The 25271-nt window shown below is 43.6% G+C and overlaps 1 protein-coding gene across 1 annotated transcript; it reads left to right on the forward strand.

Annotated features, from left to right (window-relative positions):
- Positions 1–2119: 2119 nt before the first annotated feature.
- Positions 2120–24275, forward strand: LOC121841091 (probable G-protein coupled receptor 146). Its single transcript, XM_042307337.1, has 2 exons — positions 2120–2455; positions 20894–24275. Exon 2 carries the CDS (start codon positions 20937–20939, stop codon positions 21942–21944), a length of 1008 nt encoding a protein of 335 aa, XP_042163271.1. The 5' UTR covers positions 2120–2455; positions 20894–20936; the 3' UTR covers positions 21945–24275.
- The last annotated feature ends 996 nt before the right edge of the window (positions 24276–25271 follow it).

Below are 25271 nucleotides of genomic sequence, written 5' to 3' on the forward strand. Positions count from 1 at the left end.
ACAAAAGCGGCAATAGACCTGCTCGAGTGTAGTTCACTGTTTGAGTAGAGGGAGTGAGTGATAGATAGGGCGTATACCAGGAAGTATCAAATGAAACAACAGCAGCAGCAAGGCCATCACATGCCTCACACCACTGACGACCCAGAGGGTTCGGCTCAGGCTGTTTTATTGCCGTATCTCTTCTGCCCCTCAGGTGCAGAGCAGGAAATGAAAGTATGGCTCTGTCTTCATAGGAGCCCAGCACTAATAAAGACCTTATGTCATCATGTCATCAGAAGCCGCTGGTGAAATCTCTTCAGAGAAATCTCAAGGAGCCTTTGGAGAGAGGGGAGTTTTAGCAGGACACACAGACTAATGAAATGTAACATGATGGTGATAATGGATGTCTTCTCGGTGTGATATGTTCTAACAAAGACCAACCAAAAAACAACATCGATTTCACTATCAAACTGCATATCCAAAATACCAAAATAAAACTGATGTATTATCTACTTAAAAACTACTCCACAATGGTGAGAAGGGCAATCAGTGATTTCTCTCTTAACAAGATGAACTATACCCATCTAAAACACAAGCTTGTAGTATATAATAAGTAGGTTTCCAAACAAATTATCATGCTGGCATATCTGGGTCAGAAATCCATCTCTAGACAATACAACACTGTTCAAATCATGATTATAAACTGGGTGGTTTGAGCCCTGAATGCTGATTGGCTGAAAGCCTTACCACGGGTATGACAAAACATTCCTTTGTACTGCTCTAATTACATTGGTAACCAGTTCATAATAGCAATAAGGCACCTCAGGGTTTGTGGTATATTGCCGCGTTGCATTGTGCATAAGAACAGCCCTTAGCCGTGGTATATTGGCCATATACCACACCTCTCGGACCTTATTGCTTAATTAATGAACAGATTAGCGTTTATAGACAATCTGATTTAAGATGGAACAACATGATCAATGGTATGTTTCACTCTGTCATTTGTATATGAGCTTCAACCTTGCTGTTGTCCAATTAGAACACACACAGAGTTCATTACAAACCCTCTCGCTGTGTGGGTCGGCACATAGATAGAGTATGTGGGTCGTAAACAGTGGTGAAGTATTTACAGTTGGCCACTACTTCTGTAATCCTTAATCTTCTGAGCAAACTCCAGTAGTCTCATTCCAACCACAAACAGTGTGCCTTATCGTGTAATACATGTTGCTATAACTAACAGAACATCCTTCTTGTTCATTTGAGTATATGCTTATTAAGAAAATGCTGTTCATCAGTACCTGTTTGTATTACGTACGATTTACCCCTCTCAGTTAAAGTAAGCAGAGACTGCTGTTAGACCTCTGCCTGCCCAGTCCACCAGTCCAGACCAGTGGTAGATCAGGGTAGATTTGTCTGATTCCGGGATTTCTCCAGTTAGGGTTAAGTTAGACCTGCCTCTCTGGGACATGACAGGGACAACGCACAAACTTACCCCAAACCCACAACCCTCTCATGTCAAACACCAATCACTTCATACCAGACAGTTGACAAACAGACCACAGGGCAGTTCATCCCACCAATATTATTAGCATTTCATGCAGATTTGGTAAATCTATTTATGTAAACACTGCCAAATGAAAACACAGAGATGAGGTGTGAAAGATTAGAGGATAAAAATAGCCTTGCTCCAGTTATCTGATACAGGCATTCCATGTCCAGATATAATCCTGTTACATCATGCATAATCACAATTTCTGCTTATTACTAGCTACATTTCTATTTCCAGAATTAGAGCTGTATCCGTTTGGAGTTGTCAGATTTAAATTAGAAGCAGGTGATTGTGATATACATTGCATACATGCACTTTGAAGACAGCCAATTTTCACAAGTACAGTGAATAGTGGGCTATTATTGACTGAGAAAAAAAAAAAAACAGAACACTGATAACCGCAAACTCAAAGTAAAACTGATTTTCCAACCAACTCTTTCTGCATTTAACGGCATACATTACTGGCCTAAAACTGCTGTCAGGCTCCCTCGCTATGACCGGGTGTTTTGCGCACGTAAAAGCGGGGTATGTTGTTGAGAGTCCCTCCAACTCCCCCTCTGATCTGCTTCGTCCAATGAGTGCGTCGAGGGCGAGTCGGGCCTCATCGACGAAACTGTGGGGGAGGGTCACGTGTGTATACACTGTAGGGTTCAGTACCACTCAATTCGTAGTAAGTTGTCAACGTCCTCCCCTTTCGAGAACAAACCTCGTCAGACTAGAAACGGTAGCAGTAGCCTAAGTAACTACGCAAAAAGTAATAGATCTAACTATACCGTTTTTGTATGTTTTTTCTTCTTCCGAATAGAAGAGGATACGACGTTTGTTACAAGTCAACACCAAATGTAATTACAGAGAAATGTCAGTGGAAGTACAGCAAAACCCGATGCCTCCGTAGACTTGTCGCCGTGCCAAATCTGTACTTTTCTGGTGAGTTTTCCTAAAATGTTTGTATCATTTTTTCAGCAGACTGCATATTGACTTCCACGCAAACACATTTCCTATCTATGTTCAGACGAAAGCATTGATTTTACTGTTTAATTTGGCTGTAGAATAAATAGGTAGGCTATGATAAAATATAGCGTGTGTTTGAATGTAGTGGTCAACAATAGCCTCGCAGGTGTTATGTCATCTATAGTTTTATCAACTATAGATGACAGTTCTCCTCGCTTAGCTCCCAATGGTCCGTAGCACCCATAGCAAACCGTCGCCGAATAGGTTACAAGCAAATGGATGCAATTTATCCGCGAGTCTAGATTCTGTAACCGATATAATGATACATTGCTTTTAGTTTAGCAGGATGTATGGCATTAGACAGTTCAACAAGTTACGAAAAAGTAATCGTTTAACAGCTTTAAGAAACAGAAACACACAGCTGACTTTTAAATACTTTGTCTAAATTAACACTAACCCATACATACATACATGTGTTCATATAACACTAGATTTGATAGCCAACATTTAATTGACTGATTTGCAGTGATCACAGAACTCAGAAGCATTTATGTGCTTTAATGTTTCTGGAAACACTTGCACAAATAGGTTTCGTAATCACTAAATACCCTATTACCAGCAATCTGATTCATACATAGGTAGATCATACTGTGTCTATCATCAACAACATTGATTTGAAGGACGATGTCATTTACAAACATATGAACATTTTACAGTTAAAGTCAGTCTGGTCTCATAGACTAGACATAGTAAATGTAAATCCGGGACACTCAAATTAGTCCGATAAGCTGCATGACCAAAAGTATGTGAACACCTGCTCGTTGAACATCTCATGCCAAAATCATGGACATCAGTAGGTAGTTGCTCCCCCCTTTGCTGCTAAAACAGTCTCCACTCTTCTGGGAAGACTTTCCACTAGATGTTGGAACATTGCTACAGGGACTTGCTTCTTCTATTCAGCCACAAGTGCATTAGTGAGGTCGGGCACTGATGTTGAGTGATTAGGCCTGGCTCGCAGTTGGTGTTCCAATTCATCCCAAAGGTGTTCGATGGGGTTGAGGTCAGGGCTCTGTGCAGACCAGTCAAGTTCTTTCACACCGATCTCGACAAACCATTTCTGTATGGACCTCACTTTGTGCATGCGGGCATTATCATGTTGACACAGGAAAGGGCCTTCCCCAATCTGTTGCCACAAAGTGGGAAGTACAGAATTTGCTTAGAATGTAATTTTATGTGGTAGCGTTAAGATTTCCCTTTACTGGAACGAAGGGGCCTAGCCCGAACCATGAAAAACAGCCCCAGACCATTATTCCTCCACCACCAAACTTTACAGGTGGCGCTATACTTTGGGGTAGGTAGCGTTCTCCTTCGCCAAACCCAGATTCGTCTGTCAGACTGCCAGATGGTGAAGCGTGATTCATCACTCCAGAGAACACGTTCACACTGCTTGAGAGTTCAATGGCGGGGTGCTTTGCACCACTCCAGCTGACGCTTGGCATTGGTCATGGTGATATTAGGCTTGTGTGTGGCTGCTCGGCCATGGAAACCCATTTCATGAAGCTCGAACAGTTATTGTGCTGACGTTGCTTTCAGAGGCAGTTTGGAACTCGGTAGTGAGTATTGCAACCGAGGACAGATGAATTTTGCGTGCTGCACTCTACAGCACTCCACGATCCCGTTCTGTGAGCTTGTGTGGTTTACCACTTCGTGGCTGAGCCATTGTTGCTCCTAGATGTTTCCACTTCACAATAACATCACTTACAGTTGACTGTTGAAATGTAACTTCTTGGAAAGGTGACACCCTATGTCTGTACCACGTTAAAAGTCACTAAGCTCTTCAGTAAGGTCGTTCCTCTGTCAATGGAGACTGCATGGCTGTGTGCACAATTTTATACACCTATCGGCAATGGGTGTGGCTGAAATAGCCGAATCCAGTCATTTGAAGGGGTGTCCACATAATTTTGTATATATGGTTAGAGTATGGTTACATAAGATAGAAGATTACTTAAGGCAAAAAATGTAGAGGTTGGTTGGTCGGAGTGGATGGGTAGGTGTATAACGTGAATGTCTAGCAACCCAAAGGTTCCGTGTACGAATCTAATGACGGAATACTTTAGCATTTGAGCTAATTAGCAACATTGTAACTACTTACTACTTTTTATCTACTTTGCATCTACTTAGCATGTTAGCTAACCCGTCGCCTAACCTTACATATTTTTGCTAACCCTTCCACCTAACTCCTAACCCCTAGTGCTAGCTAACATTAGCATTAGCCACCTAGCCATCGTTAGCCACAACAAATTGGAATTCGTCACATATCATACGTTTTGTTAGTTTGTAACATGTACATTTTGCAAAATTCCTTACATATTGTGTGAATTGCAATTCGTAACATATCATACGAATTGTGATTTGTAATACAGCATACGAAATGGATGATGACATCCACAAATTTATACATACCATACGAAACGTAACGCATCATACCAAATGGAGTGTCTCAGATTTCTGTACAGAATAATACAAGATGCACTGAGACCATGTTGTTAAAGTCCACCTGTGACTTAGCATGGTAATAAAGTGTAATTATGGATCTATTGCTTCAAGGGAAATTCCACGTAACAGAATGATGTTCAGACTCAGATTTTTTCACTTTAAAATGTATGCCAAACAAAAGCCACTGATTTCAAAGTTTAACCATACAACTACAGTGCGGCAAAAACATATTTAGTCAGCCACCAATTGTGCAAGTTATCCCACTTAAAAAGATGAGAGGCCTGTAATTTTCATCATAGGTACACTTCAACTATGACAGACAAAATTAGAGGAAAAAAAACAGAAAATCACATTGTAGGAATTTTAATGAATTTATTTGCAAATTATGGTGGAAAATAAGTATTTGGTCAATAACAAAAGTTTATCTCAATACTTTGTTATATACCATTTGTTGGCAATGACAGAGGTCAAACGTTTTCTTTAAGTCTTCACAAGGTTTTCACACACTGTTGCTGGTATTTTGGCCCATTCCTCCATGCAGATCTCCTCTAGAGCAGTGATATTTTGGGGCTGTTGCTGGACAACACAGACTTTCAACTCCCTCCAAAGATTTTCTATGGGGTTGAGATCTGGAGACTGTCTAGGCCACTCCAGGACCTTGAAATGCTTCTTACGAAGCCACTCCTTCGTTGCCCGGGCAGAGTGTTTGGGATCATTGTCATGCTGAAAGACTCAGCCACGTTTCATCTTCAATGCCCTTGCTGATGGAAGGTTTTCACTCAAAATCTCACGATACATGGTCCCATTCATTCTTTCCTTTACACGGATCAGTCGTCCTGGTCCCTTTGCAGAAAAACAGCCCCAAAGCATGATGTTTCCACCCCCATGCTTCACAGTAGGTATGGTGTTCTTAGGATGCAACTCAGCATTCTTTGTCCTCCAAACATGACGAGTTGAGTTTTTACCAAAAAGTTATATTTTGGTTTCATCTGACCATATGACATTCTCCCAATCTTCTTCTGGATCATCCAAATGCTCTCTAGCAAACCTCAGACGGGCCTGGACATGTACTGGCTTATGCAGGGGGACACGTCTGGCACTGCAGGATTTGAGTCCCTGGCGGCGTAGTGTGTTACTGATGGTAGGCTTTGTTACTTTGGTCCCAGCCCTCTGCAGGTCATTCACTAGGTCCCCCCGTGTGGTTCTGGGATTTTTGCTCACCGTTCTTGTGATCATTTTGACCCCACGGGGTGAGATCTTGCATGGAGCCCCAGATCGAGGGAGATTATCAGTGGTCTTGTATGTCTTCCATTTCCTAATTGCTCCCACAGTTGATTTCTTCAAACCAAGCTGCTTACCTATTGCAGATTCAGTCTTCCCAGCCTGGTGCAGGTCTACAATTTTGTTTCTGGTGTCCTTTGACAGATCTTTGGTCTTGGCCATAGTGGAGTTTGGAGTGTGACTGTTTGAGGTTGTGGACAGGTGTCTTTTATACTGATAACAAGTTCAAACAGGTGCAATTAATACAGGTAACGAGTGGAGGACAGAGGAGCCTCTTAAAAAAGAAGTTACAGGTCTGTGAGAGCCAGAAATCTTGCTTGTTTGTAGGTGACCAAATACTTATTTTCCACCATCATTTGCAAATAAATTCATTAAAAATTCTACAATGTGATTTTCTGGATTTTTTCCCCTCCTTTTGTCTGTCATAGTTGAAGTGTACCTATGATGAAAATTACAGGCCTCTCTCATCTTTTTAAGTGGGAGAACTTGCACAATTGGTGGTTGACTAAATACTTTTTTGCCCCACTGTATATGCACCAGGACTACTTTGAAAAATGTACACAGAAAATTGAACAAAAACAAATTTACTGGAAGAATGGTGCAGGTACAAAGTTTGGTAACAGTAAAATCTCCCTCAGTTTTTAATGCGACCACGTTTCCCAAAACTCAAATATCTGCTCTGAATTAGGATTCAAAGATGCAGAAATAATGGGGTGTCAGTTATAATATGACACTTTGAGTTTGAAAAAATATGTTTTGGTTATTGAACTACAGTAAGTGATGTGAATTTACACCCTGTAACAGAATTACAGTAATGTAATTACATCATGGTTCCCTGACCTGTACTACATAGAAAGGCATAATTATGGATATATCAATGTCTTCATGGTGATGTATCCTGAATAGATGCTCAAAGGTAGAAATATGCTATATCCTCCTTTTCATTTTGGGGTATTATTCTACACAATAGCTATTATTCTCATAAACTCTGCACCCAAACAAGACCAAATTGTGTTGTTCTGGACCGGACCAAATTTCAACCAATCCTAGATGTATATGTTTCACAGTACAGCACAGTAGAGTACAGAGGTACCAATGCCTTTAACTGTTAGAATCCTGAATTCACACATATAGGGCTCCAGATTGTGGTGTGTGTGGCCACGATGCGGCCAGTCGCTCCTACAGACATTGGACATTGGTACTCTTACTGTACTGTGCTGTCCAAAGTTGAAACATAGACGTCTATGATTAGTTCAGATTTGGTCTGGACCAAATTTGTTCTTGTTGGGGGGTAGAGTTCATTAGAATCCAGCGACGGCCAGCGCGGCTGCTGGTTACAGTAAATGGAAAGAGAGGGGGTTCATGGGTAGGTGTCAGTAAGAGCCGGGAGAAGTAACATTAACTGGCAAGAGCGAGAAGAGAGAGGCAGAGAGCTGGAGGGGTTGTGCAGACTGTTTTCACACTCTCGCTTTGACTACCAGACAAGAGAAAGAATGAGCTGAACATAACAGTATGCCAGTGGAAGGGTGGACAGTAGCAGATGACCCAACTCTGATTTGTGACTACTATGATTTCCCATTGTAGCCAATTCAATTACAGTAATTCTGTTACTGATTTTTCCCAATTCTGTTATTGATTTGGTGATAGAATTAAAAGTTTTAATAAATAAAAATATTTATCAGTTAAAAACATCCATTGGTAGGTCTACCTTTACTTGTTACATGTGCTAACTTTCATTATCCTTCCTCCTCATGAGGGTGATAAATAAAAATATATCTTTAAGATACAGTGGGGCAAAAAAGTAATTTTCATCATAGGTAGTACACTTCAACTATGACAGACAATTAGGGAGAAAAAAAAATCCTACGATGTGATTTTCTGGATTTTCTTTTCTAATTTTGTCTGTCATAGTTGAAGTGTACCTATGATGAAAATTACAGGCCTCTCTCATCTTTTTAAGTGGGAGAACTTGCACAATTGGTGGCTGACTAAATACTTTTTTTCCCCACTGTATGTGGGTTTTTGGTAAAAGTGAAAAGACACAAGGCAATGTTTCTTAAACTTACAGAAGTCAAATAATTTCTACAAAACTAAATATTGATATTAGTTGTCAGAGGTATTTACTTAAACATTATCGTGTTTTGATGTATTCCTTAAACATTATCGTGTTTTGATGTAAGACTTTTTCTGGTAGATGTTTTCTGACCTCTTTTCATTCTGTTTGACCAGAAATCAAAGTAATTTCTTATGCCTATTTTTTAAGATGGAAAATGGTTGAAAAATGTATCCATGTTTTCAGGAAATGAATACATAGACTGTTAGCTTTTGTTTGTCACCTAATTTGATATGCTCCTATGAACTTCACATGAGCCATTTTACAAGTAAGTCGTGGGAAACTATAGGTGATGTTCCAGAAGACTGACAGGCCATGCTCTCACAGATGACTTTGGTTTTAGAAAAGTACTTGCACTGCAACCAACTACACACTTTCCATGTTTTTTCAGGGTGTATTTGGGAAGGGAATGGAATTTTGGCTGTGCTTTGGCATCCCTTGATATAGTAGCCTACTGATATGTAACTTCCATATTACTCAATATACTGATACTATCATGTTGTTACTTAATTGCTAACTAATGCATTAAATTGTGTTTATGATATAGATCCACTTGCTACCCGTTAAAAGTCTCAGTGGTGGTTAATTAGTGTTAAAACATATATTTTGGAAAATATTCACAGATTTTTTTCCTATTCTGCATTAAAGGAGGAGTTAGCCTGCAAAGTAATGTCATACTTTCCAGGTCCATAGCCAAACAGTTCGAACTACTAATTAAAAAAATTACTCTCCAGAAATAAGTCTCTCACTGTTGCCGCCTGCTACCGACCCCCCTCAGCTCCCAGCTGTGCCCTGGACACCATTTGTGAATTGATCACCCCCATCTAGCTTCAGAGTTTGTTCTGTTAGGTGACCTAAACTGGGATATGCTTAACACCCCGGCAGTCCTACAATCTAAGCTAGATGCCCTCAATCTCACACAAATCATCAAGGAACCCACCAGGTACAACCCTAAATCTGTAAACAAGGGCACCCTCATAGATGTCATCCTGACCAACTGGCCCTCCAAATACACCTCCGCTGTCTTCAACCAGGATCTGAGCGATCACTGCCTCATTGCCTGTATCCGCTACGGAGCCGCAGTCAAACGACCACCCCTCATCACTGTCAAACGCTCCCTAAAACACTTCTGTGAGCAGGCCTTTCTAATCGACCTGGCCCGGGTATCCTGGAAGGACATTGACCTCATCCCGTCAGTTGAGGATGCCTGGTCATTCTTTAAAAGTAACTTCCTCACCATTTTAGATAAGCATGCTCCGTTCAAAAAATGCAGAACTAAGAACAGATATAGCCCTTGGTTCGCTCCAGACCTGACTGCCCTCGACCAGCACAAAAACATCCTGTGGCGGACTGCAATAGCATCAAATAGTCCCCGCGATATGCAACTGTTCAGGGAAGTCAGGAACCAATACACGCAGTCAGTCAGGAAAGCTAAGGCCAGCTTCTTCAGGCAGAAATTTGCATCTTGTAGCTCCAACTCCAAAAAGTTCTGGGACACTGTGAAGTCCATGGAGAACAAGAGCACCTCCTCCCAGCTGCCCACTGCACTGAGGCTAGGTAACACGGTCACCACCGATAAATCCATGATTATCGAAAACTTCAACAAGAATTTCTCAACGGCTGGCCATGCCTTCCGCCTGGCTACTCCAACCTCGGCCAACAGCGCCGCCCCCCCCGCAGCTACTCGCCCAAGCCTCTCCAGGTTCTCCTTTACCCAAATCCAGATAGCAGATGTTCTGAAAGAGCTGCAAAACCTGGACCCGTACAAATCAGCTGGCCTTGACAATCTGGACCCTCTATTTCTGAAACTATCCGCCGCCATTGTCGCAACCCCTATTACCAGCCTGTTCAACCTCTCTTTCATATCGTCTGAGATCCCCAAGGATTGGAAAGCTGCCGCAGTCATCCCCCTCTTCAAAGGGGGAGACACCCTGGACCCAAACTGTTACAGACCTATATCCATCCTGCCCTGCCTATCTAAGGTCTTCGAAAGCCAAGTCAACAAACAGGTCACTGACCATCTCGAATCCCACCGTACCTTCTCCGCTGTGCAATCTGGTTTCCAAGCCGGTCACGGGTGCACCTCAGCCACGCTCAAGGTACTAAACAATATCATAACCGCCATCGATAAAAGACAGTACTGTGCAGCCGTCTTCATCGACCTTGCCAAGGCTTTCGACTCTGTCAATCACCATATTCTTATCGGCAGACTCAGTAGCCTCGGTTTTTCTGATGACTGCCTTGCCTGGTTCACCAACTACTTTGCAGACAGAATTCAGTGTGTCAAATCGGAGGGCATGCTGTCCGGTCCTCTGGCAGTCTCTATGGGGGTGCCACAGGGTTAAATTCTCGGGCTGACTCTTTTCTCTGTATATATCAATGATGTTGCTCTTGCTGCGGGCGATTCCCTGATCCACCTCTACGCAGACGACACCATTCTATATACTTCCGGCCCGTCCTTGGACACTGTGCTATCTAACCTCCAAACGAGCTTCAATGCCATACAACACTCCTTCCGTGGCCTCCAACTGCTCTTAAACGCTAGTAAAACCAAATGCATGCTTTTCAACCGTTCGCTGCCTGCACCCGCACGCCAGACTAGCATCACCACCCTTGATGGTTCCGACCTTGAATATGTGGACATCTATAAGTACCTAGGTGTCTGGCTAGACTGTAAACTCTCCTTCCAGACTCATATCAAACATCTCCAATCGAAAATCAAATCTAGAGTCGGCTTTCTATTCCGCAACAAAGCCTCCTTCACTCACGCCGCCAAACTTACACTAGTAAAACTGACTATCCTACCGATCCTCGACTTCGGCGATGTCATCTACAAAATTGCTTCCAACACTCTACTCAGCAAACTGGATGCAGTATATCACAGTGCCATCCGTTTTGTCACTAAAGCACCTTATACCACCCACCACTGCGACCTGTATGCTCTAGTCGGCTGGCCCTCGCTACATATTCGTTGCCAGACCCACTGGCTCCAGGTCATCTACAAGTCCATGCTAGGTAAAGCTCCACCTTATCTCAGTTCACTGGTCACGATGGCAACACCCACCCGTAACACGCGCTCCAGCAGGTGTATCTCACTGATCATCCCTAAAGCCAACACCTCATTTGGCCGCCTTTCGTTCCAGTTCTCTGCTGCCTGTGACTGGAACGAATTGCAAAAATCGCTGAAGTTGGAGACTTATCTCCCTCACCAACTTCAAACATCTGCTATCTGAGCAGCTAACCGATCGCTACCGCTGTACATAGTCTATCGGTAAATAGCCCACCCATTTTTACCTACCTCATCCCCATACTGTATTTATTTATTTTATTTTCTGCTCTTTTGCACACCAATATCTCTACCTGTACATGACCATCTGATCATTTATCACTCCAGTGTTAATCTGCAAAATTGTAATTATTCACCCACCTCCTCATGCCTTTTGCACACAATGTATATAGACTCTCCTTTTTTCTACTGTATTATTGACTTGTTAATTGTTTACTCCATGTGTAACTCTGTGTTGTCTGTTCACACTGCTATGCTTTATCTTGGCCAGGTCGCAGTTGCAAATGAGAACTTGTTCTTAACTAGCCTACCTGGTGAAATAAAAAATCAAATTAAATAAAATTAAAACTGCCCCATGCAGTCTTTTTAATTGTATTCTTAAATCATTACTGTATGTCTAATAGATCACTGTGCATGTTTTTATTTTAACATTTTAATTTTATTTCCCTAAGCCTCCTTTTTTCCATTGAAATGCTCAGTCTGGTCGTGTTGATACAAATGTAAATACATTTACATACACAGCTCTGATTGGCGGATAGGATCTTCTAGACCAGGGGTGTCAAACTCATTCCACCAAGGGTCGAGTGTCTGCGGGTAAAAAATTTTTTTTATCCTTTCAATCAAGACCTAGAACACCAGCTGAGAGGAGTTCCTGACTAATTAGTAACCTTAATTCCTCAATCAAGTACAAGGGAGGAGCGGAAACACCCATACACTCGGCCCTACGTGGAATGAGCTTGGCACGTGTGATCTAGACTCTAGAGCCCTCGAACTCAACTCTGGACCTCGAAGCCAGTTCCACTGCTTTTTTTCTTAATTGTTCCCCTTTAATCAGGCACCGATTTTAGATCTGGGACACCAGGTGGGTGTAATACATTTTCAGGTAGAACAGAAAATCATCAGGCTCTGGACCTCGTAGAGTAAGAGTTAAATACCCCTGCACTAGAGCCTTCCCGCTTACCCCTTCAAAGTAGGAGGATACATATGCAAATAAAATATTGGTCAGAATAATCAGATCCAATTGTGATGTCATTTGCAGTGGGCCAAAAACTCCATCCCACCTGAATAGGCTGAAATTCTAATAATACTGTATTATCTTGTCAAGCCATTTATGAAGAAGAATTCTGGAATGCCAATATAGAACAGAAGTTCATTAGTTTACATGAATTCATGCTTTTTTAGTAGCAGCATTCCCCTATATGAGAGCTAGGGGAAGCCCTCGGGTGGGTTTTTCCAAGTGTGTATCTGACAACATGTTTCTACTGGATTATATAAGAGACAAATCACATTTTCCCATATCGTCATCAACGTTGTCTTCCTTCAATCGCTTCACCGAGTGCCGTCCAAACAACTGAAATAGTGTTTACAGGAATTCAAGACGTCAGAGGTCACCCTTTTAGACTGAGGTTGATCACTGTTCTTTATCTCCTCTAGTCTCTTGTCTAGCATGTATAGTACACAGTCCAGCCGGTCCTTAATCTCAGCCAGCCTATCAATAGAAAGCACAGAGGTGATGGTGTGGAATAAAGTCAGTAGAATAGAGTGTGTCAGACAAAATGAAGAGAACTATTTACCCCAATATTGTAAATAAGTATTTTTGTTGTTTTTTTGCACTGAAGTAGTAAGAGAAGCCACCTGCCACATGACATACAACATCAGAATGCATAGTCTTGCTCATCATTTTGCTGTGATTGTGTAACAAAGTCGCTCTAGGCCATTAATTATAATGAGTGAAAATGCAACAGGTTTTACACTGGAGCGTTATGGTATATAACAAACCCTATGCCTGCGGCTCACTAGGGCGGGCACCTTAACACGAATCACACGCCGCTCCCCTCGCTTGTTATGCTACTCTGAGGGAAGCGAAAGCAGGTGAGAATATCAAAGGGAGCTATTCATGAGAGCTGAAGGACTTTCACAGGTGGAATTATTCATGAAACAGTAACGTGTTCTCTCATCGTTCTGAAATGTTAATGTGTGTTCCCTCCTAGCCTCTCCTCAAACGAAGTGCAACGAGGACAATCGGTGTGAAACCAGACGCGATGCCAGTGTTATCCTGTTTGGGAGAATAGCTTGATTTTTGAGCAGAGGAAATTGCTTGTATGATATGATATGAGCTTGTATGAAATGTTGGCCTAATCCTAATTGTGGTTAGATTCAGAGTTGATTGAATGCTCTGTTGTTAGTTTGAACAACATCTGAAAGTAAGTTTCCAAATGTGCAGTATGATCCTTCCAGAAGGCTGCTCTTGCTCCAGCTATCAAACACGATTACAGACATACATGTGCTCTCATGTGACGTCACTCAGGCGATTCTGAGAAATAGCTGTACGTTCCAGAGGGGAAGTGAGGGGTGTGAGCCTATCACAGCGTGTCACGCTATTCACATCAAAAACCCTGAGATATCAAACCCATCTGTATCCCTGAACACCCGGTCTGGAGGGAGGGGACTTGCCAAAGCAGAGTTTCTCCTTTTCTACTTCTGGTCATATTAAACTAACCACGTTGAACCTTGAAGATGAGTGAAATGAGCAGATTGTCTTGGATCAGGTCGGGTGTAATATCTTGGCGTTCCCATACGAAATGTGAATTTTCCCATCTCAACCAGGTGCCCTTTTATAGTGGAGAAAGCGCCTATGGGATGCCCTGTTGTGTTGATGTGCCTGTTACTGTCAGTGAAGCGTCAGTGGCGTAGCTCACTTTTTCACACCCTTAGGAATGTGTCTACCATCCCAGTCCAAGTTTTGTCATGGTCTCTTGAGCGAGAAAAGGTTCTGGAAAACCGGTGAATGAAAAGAGCTTCACAGAGAAGCACTGCAGTCTATTGCAACACGACGAGTGTACTGGAATACAAAATAAATGAGTTGTGTTTTGATACTACCCACCACTGCGACCTGTATGCTCTCGTTGGCTGGCCCTCGCTTCATATTCGTCGCCAAACCCACTGGCTCCAGGTCATCTATAAGTCTTTGCTAGGTAAAGCCCCGCCTTATCTCAGCTCACTGGTCACCATAGCAGCACCCACCCGTAGCACGCGCTCCAGCAGGTATATTTCACTGGTCAACCCCAAAGCCAATTTCTCCTTCGGCCGCCTTTCCTTCCAGTTCTCTGCTGCCAATGACTGGAAATAAGTGCAAAAATCCCTGAAGCTAGAGACTCATATTTCCCTCACTGGCTTTAAGCACCAGCTGTCAGAGCAGCTCACAGTTCACTGCACCTATACATAGCTCATCTGTAAATAGCCCATCCAACTACCTCATCACCATATTGTTATATATTTGATTTATTTTGCTCCTTTGCACCCCAGTATCTCTACTTGCACACTCATCTTCTGCACATCTATCACTCCATCTATCACTTAATTGCTATATTGTCATTATTTGCCATTATGGCCTATTTATTGCCTTTACCTCCCTTGTCCTACCTCATTTGCACACATTGTATATTGACTTTTTCTACTGTACGTTTGTTTACTCCATGTGTAACTGTGTTGTTGTCTGTGTCGCACTGCTTTGCTTTATCTTGGCCAGGTCGCAGTTGTAAATGAGAACTTGTTCTCAACTAGCCTACCTGTTTTAAATAAAGTGAAATAAATCAAATGAAAACAATTAAGAGGGGATGACAGTTTGACATAAAAGGGCGATTGTCTCAAGCACACTGTGTGCTGTGCCTTTTGATTGTTCACACACACTTCCACATCCCATTAGGCTGCTGTGTTCATTATTAAACACACTGTCCAGGTCTCTGGGAAGACTCACACAGCCAACACTGCTGTCCCATGAATATATAGACATTTAATGTTTTTCACACTGTGTATTCATATACTGTATTCTTCACATTGCTCATTCTGCATTGTCCTACTGTACATTGCAGTTTTGTTACACCGTTTATACACACTGCGTATTTACATACTGGATTCAGGGGTGTCAGGTAGCCTAGTGGTTAGAGCGTTGGACCGGAAGGTTGCTAGATCAAATCCCCGAGCTGACAGAGTTACAATCTATCGTTCTGCCCCTGAACAAGGCAGTTAACCCACTGTTCCTAGGCCGTCATTGAAAATAAGAATTTGTTCTTAACTGACTTGCCTAGTGAAAAAGGTGAAAAAAATCATATTTATATGCTGGATTATAAACTGGGTGGTTCGAGCCCTGAATGCTGATTGGCTGACAGCCGTGGTATATCAGACCGTATACCACAGGTTTGACTAAACGTTGGTAACCAGTTTATAATAGCAATAAGGCACCTTGGGTTTGTTGTATATGGCCAATAAACCACGGCTAAGGGCTGTATCTATAAAGGCACAAGGCGAGACCCAAATGCAGGATGGTTGAGATCCAATATTTATTATAGCAAAAGGGGTAGGCAAAAGGCAGGTCGGGTACAGGCGAGAGTTCATAAACCAGGTCAGAGTCCAAACGGTACAAGACAGGCAGGCTCGAGGTCAGGGGCAGGCAGAGTGGTCAGGCAGGCTCAGAGTCAGGACAGGCAAGGGTCAAAACCAGGAGTGAGAGAAAAGAGAGACTGGAAAAGGCAGGAGCTGAGACACAAAAACGCTGGTTGACTTGACAAACAAGACGAACTGGCACAGAGAGACAGGAAACACAGGGATAAATACACCAGGAATAATAAGCTACACCTGGAGGGGGTGGAGACAAGCACAAGGACAGGTGGAACAGATCAGGGCGTGGCAGTATCCAGGCACTCTGCGTTGCGTCGTGCGAAAGAACAGCCCTTAGACTTTGTATATTGGCCATGTACCATACTCCCTTAGGCCTTATTGCTTAATTATACACAGAGTGTACAAAACATTAGGACCTGCTCTTTCCTTAACATAGACTGACCAGGTGAATTCAGGTGAAAGCTATGATCCCTTATTGATGTCACTTGTTAAATCCACTTCAATCAGTGTAGAAGGAGGAGACAGGTTAAAATAAGGATGTTTAATCCTTGAGACAATTGAGACATGGATTGTGTGTGTGTGTGCGCCATTGAGGGTGAATGGGCAAGACAAAATATTTAAGTGCCTTTGAACGGCGTATAGTAGCAGGTGCCAGGCACCTGTTTGAGTGTGTCTAGAACGGCAACGCTGCTGGGTTTTTCATGCTCAACAGTTTCCTGTGTGTATCAAGAATGGTCCATTACCCAAAGGACATCCAGCCAACATGATACAGCTGTGGGAATCATTGGAGTGCAACTCAGTATTAGGAAGGTGTGCTTAATGCTTTGTACACTCAGTGTATACTGGATTCTTATTCATATACTGTATGTTATGTTAGGAGCTAGTAACACAAGCATTTTGCTGCACCCACTATAGGGACCCACTATAACATCTGCTCAGCTGTGTACACGTCCAATAAACTTTGATTTGAGGAGAGACCGACTCTAACTAGGGGTTTAAGAGCTCAAGATACACACCTGTTCTTCCTGTTCAGTACGGCAGGGTGTTATTCCCAAAGACGGGTTACTCACATGCCTTTGTCTTTAGTCTTGGTGAGCCCTCCCCCACCCCTTTTAAACTGGAGCAGAAAACGAGTCACCTGGTGGTTTTAGAGTGGTTTTTACAAGGGGCAGTGGCAGCCCCATTTCACCTGTCTCTGGGAAAGGAAAGCATCTGGGAGCTTTTGAAAGGGTAACCGTACACCGCCCCCCCGCTGCATGCCCCTCCATGCAGTGTGTACTCTCCTTACAGCCAGCTGGAAAGGTGTGGAGGAGCACACCGGAACACTGTGTGTGTGTGTGTGTGTCAAATCTAATTGTATTTTTTTTGTATGCGCCGACTACAACAGGTGTAGATTTTACAATGACATTCCCTTTCCCAACAACACAGTTAAAAGGTTAGAAAAGATTAGCAAAAAAAATATTAATCATGGAAATACATTGCTCAAAAAAATAAAGGGAACACTAAAATAACACATCCTAGATCTGTATGAATGAAATATTCTTATTAAATACTTTTTTCTTTACATAGTTGAATGTGCTGACAACAAAATCACACAAAAATTATCCATGGAAATCAAATTTATCAACCCATGGAGGGTCTGGATTTGGAGTCACACTCAAAATTTAAAGTGGAAAACCACACTACAGGCTGATCCAACTTTGATGTAATGTCCTTAAAACAAGTCAAAATGAGGCTCAGTAGTGTGTGTGGCCTCCACGTGCCTGTATGACCTCCCTACAACGCCTGGGCATGCTCCTGATGAGGTGGCTGATGGTCTCCTGAGGGATCTCCTTCCAGACCTGGACTAAAGCATCTGCCAACTCCTGGACAGTCTGTGGTGCAACGTGGCGTTGGTGGATGGAGCGAGACATAATGTCCCAGATGTGCTCAATTGGATTCAGGTCTGGGGAACGGGCGGGCCAGTCCATAGCATCAATGCCTTCCTCTTGCAGGAACTGCTGACACACTCCAGCCACATGAGGTCTAGCATTGTCTTGCATTAGGAGGAACCCAGGGCCAACCGCACCAGCATATGGTCTCACAAGGGGTCTGAGGATCTCATCTCGGTACCTAATGGCAGTCAGGCTACCTCTGGCGAGCACATAGAGGGCTGTGCGGCCCCCCAAAGAAATGCCACCCCACACCATGACTGACCCACCGCCAAACCGGTCATGCTGGAGGATGTTGCAGGCAGCAGAAAGTTCTCCACGGCGTCTCCAGACTGTCACGTCTGTCACATGTGCTCAGTGTGAACCTGCTTTCATCTGTGAAGAGCACAGGGCGCCAGTAGCGAATTTGCCAATCTTGGTTTTCTCTGGCAAATGAAAAACTTCCTGCACAGTGTTGGGCTGTAAGCACAACCCCCACCTGTGGACGTCGGGCCCTCATACCACCCTCATGGAGTCTGTGTCTGACCGTTTGAGCAGACACATGCACATTTGTGGCCTGCTGGAGGTCATTTTGCAGGGCTCTGGCAGTGCTCCTCCTTGCACAAAGGCGGAGGTAGCGGTCCTGCTGCTGGGTTGTTGCCCTCCTACGGCCTCCTCCACGTCTCCTGATGTACTGGCCTGTCTCCTGGTAGCGCCTCCATGCTCTGGACACTACGCTGACAGACACAGCAAACCTTCTTGCCACAGCTCGCATTGATGTGCCACCCTGGATGAGCTGCACTACCTGAGCCACTTGTGTGGGTTGTAGACTCCGTCTCATGCTACCACTAGAGTGAAAGCACCGCCAGCATTCAAAAGTGACCAAAACATCAGCCAGGAAGCAGAGGAACTGAGAAGTGGTCTGTGGTCCCCACCTGCAGAACCACTCCTTTATTGGGGGTGTCTTGCTAATTGCCTATAATTTCCACCTGTTGTCTATTCCATTTGCACAACAGCATGTGAAATGTATTGTCAATCAGTGTTGCTTCCTAAGTGGACAGTTTGATTTCACAGAAGTGTGATTGACATGGAGTTACATTGTGTTGTTTAAGTGTTCCCTTTATTTTTTTGAGCAGTGTAGTAACACAATAAAATGACAGTAACGAGGCTTTATACAAGGAGTACCGGTGCCGAGTCAATGTCTGGGGATACGAGATAATTGATGTAATATGTACATGTAGGTAGTAGGGGTAAAAGTGTCTAGGTAATCAGGATAGATAATAAACAGAGTAGCAGCCGTATATGTGAAAGTGTGGGGCATCAATAACCGTGTGTGTCCTCAGGCCAAAACTGAGGTTATGTAATTGAAAGAAGGAATGTTCTCTTTACTGGCTGTGGTATCTTCTCAGCTTCTTGCAAACAAAATCATCCGTCTGCTCTGTTTCCAAAACATTGTCTGGAAATGTTATTTTGTAGAAGTCTGGCCGGTCACCAGGTAAACACTACGTAATGTGAGCTTGTAAATATGCTTCCTTACTTTGCACGAGAGCTGCTTGTGCACCAGTTGATTCATCCAACCTTTTTAAAATCAAATGTATTTTGTCTCGAACTTTTACAAAGCATCAAACACCACGTCTCTCTGAGGGGAATCTGATCATTGATTCTATATTTTTCATTTTGAACTGTCTAAGCTTTGAATACAATGTTGAGAAATCTCCCCGTGTTCCATTCCGTCCTGACCTAAGCTCTTTTGTTAGCGTATGCTTTCACTTCTTCCTGAGCAGAACTAATATGATCAGAGTTGGCATGTTCCAGTTCAGACTCCGGCAGGCAGAGTTATGTAACTACTGTTTTAATGAGCAGCCTCTCACTGCGCCAAGCAGCAGGCTTGATCCCCAGTCAGGCCCCCCCCCCCTCCATGTGCCCAGGCGTTCTCTCTGACCTTACCCTGAACTCCAACATCACGCTCAGTCCATTCCACACTGACCCCTCCCTGGGACCGCCCGGCCAGGCGCAGGGGGGCTGCATCACATTTCACAGTCTATAAATCTACCCATCACCCCGCAACATCCCGCAAACTCCTTCGCTCTCTCTCTCTCATCTCTGTTCCTCTCTTTCGCTCGCACACACACACACACACACAAGCCAGTGTAGTAACCTGAACAGAAGGCGCTCATGCTTTGGAAGAGACATGGATGGGAAGAAGTAGAAGCCAAGCGGCCTGCAGAGTCAGGCGATGGTAAAGAGGGAGGTCTTCATCTGGAGGGCAACAAGGGCAACTCTCCGAAGGCAGCCTGGCCCCTGCATGTTATTCTTCCATTAGAACAAGGGATTCACTTGCTCTGGCTGGAGAGGCCCTGAACACTGCAGAAAGAAAGAATGCTTTTTAAGGCTGGAGCTGACCAGTGAAACATTGTGAGGAGTTTTTATTCAGCCAGTGAAATGCAATGAAGTGGAATTAATGGTGTTACCCCAGGCATAATAGCATGCCGTGTGTGTGTGTGTGTGAGTGGTCTTGCTTGCTTCTCTCCACAGCGTAGCACTTTTAAAGAACCACAAGACTGACTCCAATAACATAGATATAGTCCTAGAACATGTCTCAAGGAAACCCTTGAAATGAGAGAAACTCATGCCTATTGTGTAGTTTAGTTTGTGATTTCCCACATAGAAAATATATTTAAAACAATCTACTGATCTTCTTCATGATGGATTATGAGATTGTTTAAAAGAGAATGGAATCGCATTATCTCTTCATATTTGAGTTATTTTAATTTAAACAGTAGGAAGGAGAGGGGGAGACAAATGAGGGTGGAGGGTGGATTTTCTCTTCAGGTAATAGTGTTAATACTTGACCACACATCAGCACTTGTTTATGTAATGAAAAACAAGGTAACTTAACTAATGTTGTTCTCCTCTCTCTCCGTCTCCAGCCAAGCCAGTGCACCAGTGCAGCCCTCTCTCTGAGCCCTAGCTATGTGGAGCTGTATGGCTTACAATGAGACGGACTCCAGCCCCGAACACCGGCTCTGCCAGGACTTTGGCCTCATCCTTTCCGTCTTCTCCTTGTTCTACCTCATGGTGTGCTTCCCCATAGGGCTCTGCTACAACGCCCTGCTGGTGGTGGTCCACCTCTCCAATAAGATGTCTATGACCATGCCGGACGTCTACTTCGTCAACATGGCCATCGCTGGTCTGGTCCTCAACCTGGTGGCCCCTGTGGCGCTGCTAGGCCCTAGCTTCACACGGTGGCCTGTGTGGGAGTACAACAATGAGATCTACATCACCCTGCTCATCCTCTTCAACGTCTCCTCCCTGGTCATCATGTACTCCACCACGCTGCTCAGCCTGGACTACTACATCGAGCGAGCGCTGCCGCGCACCTACATGTCCAGCGTGTACAACACCAAGCACGTGTGCGGCTTCATCTGGGGCGGCGCCGTGCTCACCAGCTTCTCCTCGCTGCTCTTCTACGTGTGCAACCACGTCTCCACCAAGATCATCGAGTGCTCCAAGATGCAGAACAAGGAGGCTGCGGACGCCATCATGATGTTCATCGGCTACGTGGTTCCGGCCGTGGCCGTGCTGTATGCTTTCGTGCTCATCCTGCGCATTAGGAAGGAGTCCACCCCGCTGGACCAGGACTCATCCCGGCTGGACCCTTCTATCCACCGGCTGCTGCTGGCCTCTGTCTGCATGCAGTTTGTCCTATGGACCCCGTACTACATGACTCTACTGGTACACACTATAGCCGGGGCACCGGGGAGCTACAGCAGCAACAACAAACAGCGGTTCACAATTGACTTCTTCCTGAGGTGTCTGTCGGAGCTGCTGGCCTTCTCCAGTAGCTTCGTCATGCCTCTCATGTACAGCCAGATGAACAAGAACTTCTCCCACAAGCTGCAGCGGCTGCTAAAGAGGCTAAATTGCAGGGGCACACCCTGCCCTCACGAACACTCCTCAGTGCAGCAGGTGGCGACGTGAGACAGGGCCAGGCCTTACTAACCCCTAACCTCTTACCCAGGCTGCACTTATTATCACAGACCCCACAGAGCCCACAACACGTGGCCTTAGAAGTCAGCCACAGGTCCACTGCTGCCAATCTGGCTGGAGTCTTGACTTTCAATGAAACTAAGGAATTTTCAGTTATTTTCTAGAACTTTTCTTTCTTTGTCCAGTTCTGTAGCGAGAGGACGGACCAATTAGAAACCACTAAGTGCATTAGCAAGCTTGTCACTTGGACACTTGGTTGTTAGATTTGGGGCGCAAAGCCGTTGTAATGCGCTGTCTCTTCTCCTAATACACACAGGGTGATTCACCAACACAGGTTGTAGAGATACTGCGCTGCACACCAGAACTGACAATGAGCGATACTATTGGAGTAACAATTGTTTTTATATCTCATGTGTCAATCAGCATGTTACTACAATGCATGTAGCTGGTAGTAGGTAGGAAGTGGAATGCAACCTGTTTATGACCCTGTCAGACCACCCAGTGCCCCGGGGCCTGAGGCCATGTCTCATTTGAAGAGTTCCTGTCCAGCCTCAGCCACAAAACTCTGGAGGGGTCTCAAATGGCACCCTATTCCCTACATGGTGCATTACATTTGACCAGAGCCCTGTGTGTCCTGTTAAACAGTAGTGCACTATATAGGAAATAGGGTGCCATTACGGACGCATCCTCTGTCCTCCACTGTCTTGCACCTAGAGAGAACCTTTGCTTGCTCGTCACCCTCAGCAGTTTACACACTACTATACATGTACCTCGTTTTAATTTCACAAACCTACGACATTACATAGGATCATGTGAACTACCGAGAGAATTCTCCACACAGCTTCTATTCAGGGTTCAGGCATGGCCAACTTACCTCTTGTCTCCTAGAATGCTCTCACTTAACCGGCTGCACACAACACCCAGTCATTGTGTGGGGAACATTTGCCTTGGCTCAGTTTATGTGATGTCTAAACGCTGCTTAGAGGCACAGAAGTGACCTGCACAGCTGTTTTTGCTGCCTTGCTTCCCACTAAAGAGGAAGACCGTTTATATATATATATAAAACATGTCCTATTTATAATTGAGCTAAATAATGAACACGTCAATCACATTTCGCTCTTGTCATGTTATGGTGATGTCCGTTATTGCATGTGATAATGATAAGTGTTGAAGTCTTTTTGTTGCTAAATTGAAAAGGTCAGTTTAGTCATCTCCAATTTAAAAGAGACAATACATTGATAACCTATAACCCATTGTTTAAGCATGTTGATACTGCTGGGGTATCCAGGCCACCTGATGATAAGTATTGACTTAATTAAAAGATCAGCAAAACCCTTTGAGTTCAATGCTGAGGTATCCTAAAAAAAATGAGTCCACACCCTGTTAATCATTATTTAAGCTCTAGTCAAAGTCCTAATTTCTTACAGTTGAAATACTCTTTCTGAGCAGTAGAGCAACAGAGGGACAGATATGTCACATGTTCTGCCCTGCTACTATCAGAAACAAACAAATGACTTATATCTAGACTTAAATTGGCTCATTTTCATTCCAGGGTTGTTGAATGATGGTAGAGTTCACTGAAAATGTCATACAATGAAAAGGATTTTGGCTCTTGCATGGTAAAGTTAGTTATAAGCAATGTTATGCTACCTTTAGGTATGACCAACAACACCAGGAAATAAAGAACGTTTAGGAACAGTGAATTCTCAGTTAAAGATTCAGAGATCTTAAGCACTTACAAATTCCTAACATATCATGCGAAACGGACGACATGGTACACAATTCTTTTCTACTTTCAGGGACCAGTTTTGGCTCGAGCACTACTTTCAAAACTACTGGCTGAAATGATACAAAACCTTTGGCACGTCACTTTAATGTGATTCTTAGTTTTAGAAGGACAGATTCCATCGCCCTTTACCTCCCCTTTATGTTGTGCCGTTATAACCCACCACAATGAGTATATGTTTTTTAAAGGACCAGTACTGAATGTTTATGGGAAACGCTACTCTTTTAAATCCACCTATATAAGCAGAGATAAGAATGTATTTTATTTCAAGAGGTTTAGCTACACAGGTCAAGATGAATCCAGTTTCAGATGTGATGCTTTTGTGACTGTGTATATACCAGTATATATGTATAATATTGAAATATCTGTATATATTGTATGTTAGAGATTTAATGGAGAAACACCATGTCCTCTCACAAATACAGTATTATTTTCTCAAATATATATTTAGATACTGTAGCTTCAGTAATCTTCTCTATTGTCGGTTGAGTCAAAGACTGATTTACACAATAAACTAACATGGGAATTAAACACAATGTCTGTTCGGTTTCTCTTTGTCTTGATGTTCAAAGTGTTGTTTGATATGCTAATGTCAACTGTATCCAGTATCCACAGTGCATTGTCATGACAAATCAATGTCAAAATAGATTGCATTGTAGTCCATTTCTGAGGGTATTCTTGTGTCAGTAAACAATGCCAAACTTATTTTTCATTGCTGTTTGAAGCCATGGGGATAGTGCCAGCTATAGAGAGCAGAAACCACACTTATGGGTTAACTTGCAACATACCGTAATTAGGTTTGGTTGCCCATCTGCAGAGCTTGGTAAACCATAGCCATTTATACTGTAAAAAGAGCTTGTTTCTCCCATTGGCAGCTGGGTCTCTTTTTTCCCCAAATGAACACACTAATCACATGGGACAGGCTCAGACAATCCCACCTGGGACCCTGTGACCTGGGGGTGTTTCCCTTCTTTGGTCCAAATACAGACCTGTCATGTTTTACATCCATGTGGTTGAAACCCAGCCTTCGCAACAGCAGGATCTACTTAAAACACCCACACATTTTGAAATGAATCAATGCTATTTATATGTTCAATGTTTATGTTTAAGCCCCCTTTTCGAGAGATGGCGTAATTATGGGTTGATATCCCCTCCCCCGTGTCCATTTCCAGGATTAATGTTGAGCTACCGTTGTGCGCTATAGACGTAAAAAACAACAACATCTGTATGACAGCGGGACACATCCATTTCCAACGTTAATCTCTTCATATACCGAGCCCTAGAATAGACTCTCTGTCTGCATTGTAAACCCACTAGACTAACTGTGGCTGTGGCACGTCCCTTTAACCACACTGTGTAAAACAGGAACAATCCAGGCATTCTATAAATTGTTTTGACATCCGTGGGCCTGGCTACACAGCCCAGTGTTGTTGGCAATTCTCAACAAGAGCAACATTGTTCTGCCACACGATAACCGTGTGGAGCAGCTGATGTGGGAGTCGTGCTGGAGATATAGGAGTCAGAGAAAGCAG

Source organism: Oncorhynchus tshawytscha, linkage group LG27 (genome assembly GCF_018296145.1).
Source record: "Oncorhynchus tshawytscha isolate Ot180627B linkage group LG27, Otsh_v2.0, whole genome shotgun sequence".
In the NCBI taxonomy this organism is placed as follows: Eukaryota; Metazoa; Chordata; class Actinopteri; order Salmoniformes; family Salmonidae; genus Oncorhynchus; species Oncorhynchus tshawytscha.